The 8,981-nt window shown below is 35.2% G+C and overlaps 3 protein-coding genes across 3 annotated transcripts; 1 reads left to right on the top strand and 2 right to left on the bottom strand.

The window, feature by feature from the left end:
* Positions 1-173: 173 nt before the first annotated feature.
* LOC109581492 (uncharacterized) lies at positions 174-3,428 on the bottom strand. The gene is made up of 9 exons (XM_019995642.1): positions 3,092-3,428; positions 1,249-1,296; positions 1,133-1,147; positions 975-1,022; positions 859-918; positions 740-817; positions 579-695; positions 360-440; positions 174-316 (listed from the first exon to the last, which is right to left on the bottom strand). Exons 1-9 carry the CDS (start codon positions 3,426-3,428, stop codon positions 273-275), a joined length of 828 nt encoding a protein of 275 aa, XP_019851201.1. The 3' UTR covers positions 174-272.
* Positions 3,429-4,146: 718 nt separating this feature from the next.
* LOC100634895 (60 kDa heat shock protein, mitochondrial-like) lies at positions 4,147-7,733 on the bottom strand. Its single transcript, XM_003386040.3, has 10 exons — positions 7,485-7,733; positions 7,284-7,437; positions 6,596-6,777; positions 6,351-6,540; positions 6,088-6,256; positions 5,940-6,039; positions 5,352-5,460; positions 5,030-5,288; positions 4,540-4,754; positions 4,147-4,479 (listed from the first exon to the last, which is right to left on the bottom strand). The coding sequence occupies exons 1-10, from the start codon at positions 7,647-7,649 to the stop codon at positions 4,310-4,312; spliced, it is 1,713 nt and encodes a 570-aa protein (XP_003386088.1). The 5' UTR covers positions 7,650-7,733; the 3' UTR covers positions 4,147-4,309.
* Positions 7,734-7,763: 30 nt separating this feature from the next.
* Positions 7,764-8,519, top strand: LOC100635022 (10 kDa heat shock protein, mitochondrial-like). The gene is made up of 5 exons (XM_003386041.3): positions 7,764-7,844; positions 7,889-7,954; positions 8,011-8,103; positions 8,196-8,285; positions 8,343-8,519. Exons 1-5 carry the CDS (start codon positions 7,779-7,781, stop codon positions 8,391-8,393), a joined length of 366 nt encoding a protein of 121 aa, XP_003386089.2. The 5' UTR covers positions 7,764-7,778; the 3' UTR covers positions 8,394-8,519.
* The last annotated feature ends 462 nt before the right edge of the window (positions 8,520-8,981 follow it).

Genomic DNA, 8,981 nt, shown 5'->3' with positions numbered 1-8,981 from the left:
TAAGTACATGTATATAAAAAATGAATAAATATCCTTGTGCTCACTTGCTGCTTTATATTCTTTAATGTTTTCAAGCGCTGTAGCTAATTTGCTCAAAGTTGCTCTTCCTCGTCTCAACCATAATGACAGCATTTCCCCTGCAATTGTCTGTGAGCTGTTTCAATAACTGCTACTTTTTAGTTTAATTAGTTTTTTAAACAAACAAGTCACACACCTAGTTTAGGGTATTACAAGTAAAATGTAAATTAATAGTTATTGTTCCTTTCATGAAATTATGTTGATTGAGTCAATGTTGTTAAAGGTTCAATTTTAATATCTATAACATAATAATATGCAATGTATACATAATATTCACTTACCAGCAGAACCAGGAACATTAGATTTCAAGCAATGATTAACCAATGCACTCAACGTACCTATTGCAATAGTGACAAAGGCTCCTATCAAATAAATATCTGGTTATGAGCAGTTAGGAACCACACATAATATAGGCATACTATACATTCTATAATATAAATATAATCATAATCATAAACTTTAATAATATTAGCATAAATCAGCTGCTGAACTTTACTTACCTATTATTGGACCTTTAAAGTCGGGGAAGCAATATAATATAAAAGATAGGAAAATGATAATGATTATAATCATCAAGGTAAAGCCAATCTCTTTCCTATAATTTTCCAAGAAACCACCTATACAGAGTAAAAATAACATGATAATCTCATTCTCTCAAAACCTTTTTTGGTTTGTGAAATATGAGAAGCAAGCTGCTGCTGCTGCTGAGATTGATCAACATTATGAGTTCTTTGTCGAACTATTTAAAATGACAATGATAGTATTATTACATTTATTAACCTCCTCCCCTATCTTCTTTCTTTGATTGTTTCTCTTCTTCTTGAGTGCTCCCTCTAGTCTCTTAATAATAATATTATTTAAAATAAGCTAATAAATAATTATTATTATATACATACCAACAGCAGGAGTCACTTCTTGTTGTGGAGAATCAGTCTGACATTCTCCTAAAAATAATATTATAACGATAATAATAACAATAAGAGATTGATCAACATTATGAGTTCTTTGTCGAACTATTTAAAATGACAATGATAGTATTATTACATTTATTAACCTCCTCCTTTATCTTCTTTCTCCAATTGTTTCTCTTCTTCTTGAGTGCTCCCTCTAGTCTCTTAATAATAATATTATTTAAAATAAGCTAATAAATAATTATTATTATATACATACCAACAGCAGGAGCCACTTCTTGTTGTGGAGAATCAGTCTGACATTCTCCTAAAAATAATATTATAAACAATAATAATAACAATAAGAATTATACTATCTACGAGAAAATTTTAAATCCTTATGAAACGAGACACCTACGGTGCTTGAACTCGCCGCAGTTGCTCTTGAAAAATATACACTCCAAATTAGTTATGTAAAATTATTCATGAGAGTAATATATTTATTCCGAAGCTACAAAATTTTCATGTATGAACATTATTATTGTACTCGCCAGAATAAATTTTAATAGACTAGTAACTTTTAGTTGCTTGTTGTTCAATGAAGTTGCTTGTTTTGAAATTGATCTTACCATCATCACAAGGTATGTTTGCAGATTTCATGCATGTAGTAAAATATGGTCAATGAATTACTATTAAAATAGAGCTTGATAAAAGTGATGGCTATGCAAGGATATAAAAGTCCCTCAATAGCCTCCAAAAATTTGTTGCTATTGTTTAGTATGCATGTGAACTTCTGAAGCCTAGAATATGATTTTATACTGAATGTACATGATCATATCATCGTGGGTTGCACTCTATGAATTTTGTTAATAACCAAAATAAAAATGTAGCTCCAGTCAGATGTGGTCTATTTGTATTAATGTATTTCTAAAAATGCATCTCACTATTGAAAACAATCAATCATGGTCTTTATCTCTATCATGCAGCATGATAGAGATAATGACCATGATTTATTACTTTAGTTTAATCGTGCAGGTTCTGCACTGACGCAAGTCAAGAGAACTTTAAAAACTAGAACCTATTATGATGGCACAAATACTTTTGTCTTGATAGATTTATTTATTTAAGGGATCATGCACAAGACAGCAAAGAATTATGCATTAAGAAATGCAAGCAGGTAGCTAGATTGCATGTAAAATTGCCAATTATTAATAGAGGCGTGGCTTCCTTACCAATAAAATGGCCTTAGCATGACATGTGACTAAAGAAGCTTAAGTTTTTTTCTTCTTACGAGTGGCTTATGATAAGCTATAGGGCACAATACTGTTGCCTAGATATATTTAAAAGAGTTGAGAGAGTCTAGTACTGCTTGCCTACCGCATTTCTGCCTCAACCCTTCACAAAGTCGGACGGCCTGAATGAAGTTTGGAACATAAGTCTCTACCAAGTAAGAATTTAGAAATTCTACACATATTAATGAATTAGAAGGTAGTTTTCTACTGGAAAATGGCTTTATCTATCTCAAGAGTGTCAGCACAATCGCTGTATTTTTTAAATTTTTCACCCATACTTTGCAAGCTTTTTCTCCCTAGCGCTGCTCATTAAACATTTTTAGCTGATAAATGAAGGCTTGGAGTAGCTATGGAGAAAAATCCATGAGACTAGAGGACTCAGTTTTTTAATTAAAAAAATTTCTTTAAATCTAATTAAAAATTCATGATCACAGACAGACAACCAAACTACTTAATACTCGCCTACGCGGCGAGTCCAATTATTAAAATGGAAAATTACTTCTTGTTAACACTGCAGGATAATACATAGTAAAAACAATATAATTTCAAAATATTTGATATTAAATATTTTGATAGTTGTTACTACACCTACTTAACACCTTGAGCCTTGAGGACAGGTGTTAAGTAGGTGCTTACAAGCTTGGAAAATATTACAAGCAGTTTCCCCAAGTCCCATCTATGTGTAGGCTTCCCATATGAGCTATGAAATAAAATATTTAACATCATTACATTTACATTTGTCAATAGTTTCTCATTCCCTCCACATTTACCAAGTCCAACTATACAGTATGATTAATCTAACAGTCAATACTCAAACTGATACTAACTTACTTTGTTTGCTGACTGAAGGACTGTGTCTTCTTCTATCAGTGTCTTTACTAGTAGCAGTAGCTCTGCCAGTACTACTGATCCATTTCTTGTATTCATCAGCTAAAGAATTAGCTCTAATGACTCCTAAGGCTTTGATCAGTTGTCCTCTTGTAGCGTTAGGATTTGTCTCCAACCAGAGGTCGTACATGTCCTGTAGTCTTTCGTTTATGGTGTGTCTCACATGTTCTATGGCCTTTAGATCTTTCATATCCAGTTCCAATATTACCCCTAGTCTCAGCCACTTTGTACTAACGTCTACATGTGTTACTAACTCGTTCAGTGTTGGCTTGCCCTCCATTACTACTCTCAAGATCAAGAAGTCAAGAACTCACCGCCTACTTGTGTGGGTAGTAGATACTTCATTCAAAAAAGCATAGATAAGGAATTAAAAAATAACTAAAAGAGAATTAAGTACTATGTAAGAATGTAAAACATTAATTTTAGGGGCGAACCTAAGCAAGCAAACTACATACAATAGATCTTGACAAAACAATAGCCATGCATGATTGAAGCAGCTCAGAACTTGGAGTTCTTGATCTACCTTTTTAATCAAAGTCTAGCATTTAATTAATTAATTTAATAAATCTTTTACAAGATGTACAGAAAATGAAGTAAAAACAGAAGTTGAAGGAATGCCACCAAGTACTGATTTAGGAAGCATTAAAGATAGCTAGAAGCCACTGCACGATATATATAGTAGCTAAGTTAGTCAACTGTAGCAATTTAGTCCAAGCAAGAAGTTGCTTCACAGTACTGTACGAGGTCGAGTACAAGGTAGTGTAATAAGTCGAGTTAATGAGTTAGATCTAGTCTATTATAATATCAAAAAGACGAGTTTTATAGTTACTTTATTGCATCTTTGTCTGGATGCTGGAGAAGCCTTTAGATAGAAATTCTGTCTTATTTTGCTGCTAGAAAACTCATACCTTAGTTGATCGCAATTAATTTTGTGACCACTCCCACTTTAATGAAAATTGACTATGTGGGGTGCCGGTGATTAGGCTGACTTCCTCCAATTAACGTTAATTATCAATTGCAACATTTTAACGAAATTTCACAAAATTGACAGTCCATGCTGTCATGTCAGAGAATGATTTATATACACAAAAAATATTAACAAACACAAAAAGACAAAATAGAACACAATAATAATTTCATTTCACGCTTCACAACAAGTCTTTAATACATTCCTCCCATGCCGCCCATACCACCCATTCCCCCTCCAGCTGGCATTGGTGGATCCTCCTTTGGTATTTCAGTGACTACCACATCAGCTGTAGAGAGAAGGGATGCCACGCCAGCAGCATCTTGAAGAGCTGAACGCACCACTTTAGTTGGATCAATAATACCTAATACAATTAACAAGATTCTCAGTAAATACAAAAAAAGAGAGAAGGATAATAAGGTACCTGCTTGTATCATGTCTACGTATTTGTCATGGAGTGCATCATAGCCTTCATTAGGGTCTGGGGATTGGAGGAGTTTATTTACAACTCTCTCTGAGTCTACTCCAGCATTCTTTGCTATAGTCTTGCAGGGAGCAGTGAGAGCTGCCTTGACAATGTCCACACCTGATTCCTCATCATCGGACTCTGAGGTAACGTTGTTCAGTGAAGGGATACACCTGTGAAATAAAAAAATATAGAAAAAAAGAACATTAAATTCTATTGCTATTCAAGTTTCTGCAACATGTAAATACATGTTTAAAAATTATTAAAAAAATTTTCGTGGGGTTTGGCCAAATTTTGAAGTCACAAAAATTCCAAATACTAGAAAAGAACGTAAAACATTGAGGAGCTCCGCCTCCTGACTGCACCTCCCAGTCACGCCCAGACCTACGTTCAAGTTCTTGTAAGTAAGGGCTTTGCCAATTAATTTTTTGTTTATTATCAAATTTACCTCAGTAAAGCCACACCACCTCCAGGGACAATGCCTTCCTCGACAGCAGCTCTGGTAGCATTCAATGCATCATTCACACGATCCTTTCTCTCATTTACTTCAACATCACTAGATCCTCCAACCTTCAGCACAGCAATCCCATCCGAGAGCTTAGCGAGGCGCTCTTGGAGTTTCTCTCTCTCAAAGTCGCTCCGACAGTCCTCAATCTCTTGCTTTATTTGCTCTACACGATGCTGCACATCAGCATCAGTGCCCTTGCCTTATAAGGAAGAGAAACAATAATCAACAAAATCATCAATAATTAATTATTCGTTCTGCCTACCTCTCATCAGGAGAGTATCGTCTTTAGTGATCAAAACTTCACCGACTTCGCCTAGATCAGACAACTTGACATCTTCAATTTTTAACTGTATGCTCTCATCACCAAACACCTATTAAAGGAAATACCATACATTAACTAACTAAGCTAGCTAGGCATTGAAAAGTGTTTAAAAGCTTTTAAAATGGCCATAACTAAAAAAATTTAGTCAGAATTTGCTCAAACTTGCTACATAACATAAGACATGTATATGTATCAGGAAACAAAAATGGACAATTCTTTCCTAGTCATTTTTAGCAAAATTCAGCCAAAGCCCCTGTACTATAGTACAGGGACTTTGGCTTGATTTTTAAGTAATTTTAAAAATTCGTAAAAATCCAATTTTGATTGAAACCAGCTTAAACTTGCTACACAAAATAAGAAAATGTATATGTATCAGAAAACATTATAAAAATGGACAATTCTCTTCTAATCATTTTTGATAAAATGAGACCTGAGACCATGTACTATAGTACAGGAACTTATGTCCAACTTTTACATCAGAAAATGTAATAAAAATGCAGAATTCCTTCCATTTCAGTTTTGACTTACTATTCCTCCAGTTGCTATAGCTAAGTCAGTTAGTTGGTTCTTTCTATTGTCACCAAACCCTGGAGCCTTGACAGCTGCAACTTGTAGCCCCACCTTTAACCTATTAATAACCATTAATGACTAACCACACCCACACACATGGTTGCACCTGTTCAGTACTAGTGTTGTCAGTGCCTCTCCATCAACGTCTTCTGCAATTATAACAAGTGGGCGGCGTTGAGCGTTAGCAAGCTCAAGAGCTGGGATCAGCATCTGGGCAGAGCTAATCTTCTTCTCCGATAGTAAAAGAAGTGCATTCTCAAATTCAACTTTTTGTCCTACATTTAAAAAAGAAAATTAAAAATTGTGGCTTATCTTTAAAAAATTATAAGAGATCTCAAAAAATTATTTTAAAAATAAAACTATGGATACCTTTACTGGAGTTAATAAAGTAAGGCGATATGTATCCTCTGTCAAACTTCATTCCTTCGATCACTTCCAGCTCATCATTAAGAGTCTTGCCATCCTTAACAGTGATGACACCATTCTTGCCAACTCTTTTCATTGCCGATGATATGAGATCTCCAATCTCTTTGTCGCCATTGGCAGAAATTGTAGCCACCTAAAAATAAAAAATACATACATTATAATACAAAATATTCCCTTTCTTGGCTTACTTGTGCAATCTCCTCTGGGGTTGTGACTGGTTTTGATAGATCCTTAAGTGCGGTGACTACAGCAGATACAGCTCTCTGAACTCCAGTCCTCACTTCATTAGGGTTGGCTCCGTTGCTCACACGAGTGAATCCGTCTTTAGCAATGGAGTGTGCTAATACAGTAGCTGTTGTGGTACCATCACCTTTTGATAATAATAAAATTGTGAAGCTTTGATCTTTAACATATGGGCTGTTGCAGGGCTACACATTAAGCTAATGTCAATGTTCACACATTTTTACACCCTAAAACTACTGTGTAGCTAGAAATTTCTGTGGCACAAAATTTCTGCTAATTTTGTGGTTTTAGAAAAATTGCAGAAATTTAATCCTCAAAATTTTGGTAGACAATTTATTGGCCTATTTAAATTAAAAGGCATGGTAAATTTGCAAAAATAAAATCCGCAAAAGCTATTTTGATGGCGATTCGCAAAATATTTGGACCACAGAAATTTCTAGCTATACAGTATTTTTTAAAATTATTGATGACCCAACACCCAATTACAATTTATCTTGTATGTCTCTCATTATTGCAGAAGGTCTGATCATTATAAATCTGACAATATGAATACTAATCATTGAGACGCTGTACTGCTATCACAAACACTTAATCTTTAAATATTATCTTTTTCACCAAACCCTCTTCACAGACCTGCCTCCTCATTTGTGTTATTGGCAACGTCTTGGACCAAACGAGCTCCTAAATTCTCTCTCTTGTCAGGGAGTTCTATAGCTTTAGCAACAGTCACGCCATCTTTAGTGATCTTAGGGCTACCCCATGACTGTTCTATGATGACATTACGTCCCTTTAAAGATGGAAGACAATAAAATAGAGTTCAGTATCGGTACAAACCTTGGGACCCAGTGTAGCAGAGACGGCTCTAGCTAATGTCTCTACGCCAGTAAGCATCGAACTCCTGGCATTCTCCCCAAACGCAATCTCCTTAGCATATGATCTTGACTGTAGCTTTGAGACGGCTCTTGATACGGGCCTGTAAAGACTGGCTGTTCTGTACATGTTGCTAGGATGAAGAGATGATTGTATAACAAAGCAGCAACGTGCTTGCTTCTTCTGATGTAACTGTCCACGTGGTCAGTAGACTTTTCTGGAATGCTCTGCGCATGCTCTTCTCTTGGCAGATTGCCAATGTGCGCATGTCCACTTTCCCACGTGGAAGTTACATCAACTTTGCTAAAGGAGCTTACAGAAATGGTAGTGTTAAAAAATTCCTTTTCTTTGCTTTATTTTTCTTTTAGGCAGCACTGAGACGCTTCAAGCCTCTTTTGGACCGTGTTCTTGTTGAAAGAGTTGCTGCTGAAACGGTACAGTCCAATACTCGAGTGTATCCTCTTTATTTTTTTGCTTTTTTTTTCTGCAGAAAACGAAAGGTGGCATAATGCTCCCTGAGAAAGCTCAAGGGAAAGTAAACGAAGCAGTAGTCGTTGCTGTTGGCCCAGGAGCAAAGAATGACGTATGTTGGTGTCATTAATTATTTTTGCTGTAACTCATTTTTAAAAATTTAATCAAATGTTTGATTGTAATTGTAAATCTTTTTATGTACAGAAAGGAGAACTAGAAGCAGTCAATGTTAAAGTTGGCGACAAAGTCTTAATACCAGAGTATGGCGGAACCAAAGTGATATTTGATGAGAAGGTAAAGCCGTTGTTGTGTGGGTGTATTTATCATTGCCATGTCTCCACCCATTTACAGGACTACCTCCTGGTTCGTGAAGGAGACCTACTTGGAACATTTGATAACTAGTTGAAATGAATTGTTAATTATTGTCTATTATTAGACTCGTCTATTATCATTTATCATCTCTTGTGATTTTTTTGTTATTTTCTGTGAATATTAATGAGTGAAAAATACTACATTCACACGATTCTACATTCTTAGGTTCATAGATCATAGTACACATATACACTAAATGTAACAAAATAATAATCTAGAAAGCTAATGACATGATATGCATAATATAGTATTAACACAAAACTCGCTAGTTAATTAATGCTAGTCAAGTAACTACTACTTAATAACTAGTTTCTTGAGTGCTTCTGTTGTGAACGACTTTGGTCTCTCGATTGGAAGGCCAAGAGCACGGTCCCACGTCAGTGAAGCCAGGACACCAAGTGCTCGTGAAACACCAAAAAGAACAGTGTAATAACTCATCTCTGTCATACCATAGTGCTGAAGAGAGGGGGGGAAAGAAAGAATGAGAGATGTATAAATTAGTTCATTTGGTTTACATAAAAAAAGAATAATATACCCAAAACAGCCTTTTCATGTACACATATTATTAATAACAGACTCTTGGTAATATGCAACAGAGAGAAACAAGAGTATTATAGA

The sequence above is a fragment of the Amphimedon queenslandica genome, unplaced genomic scaffold (assembly GCF_000090795.2).
Source record: "Amphimedon queenslandica unplaced genomic scaffold, v1.1 AMPQUscaffold_13436, whole genome shotgun sequence".
In the NCBI taxonomy this organism is placed as follows: domain Eukaryota; kingdom Metazoa; phylum Porifera; class Demospongiae; order Haplosclerida; family Niphatidae; genus Amphimedon; species Amphimedon queenslandica.
Note: the sequence above shows the minus strand (reverse complement) of the source record. Positions and strands in the feature narration are given on the sequence as shown.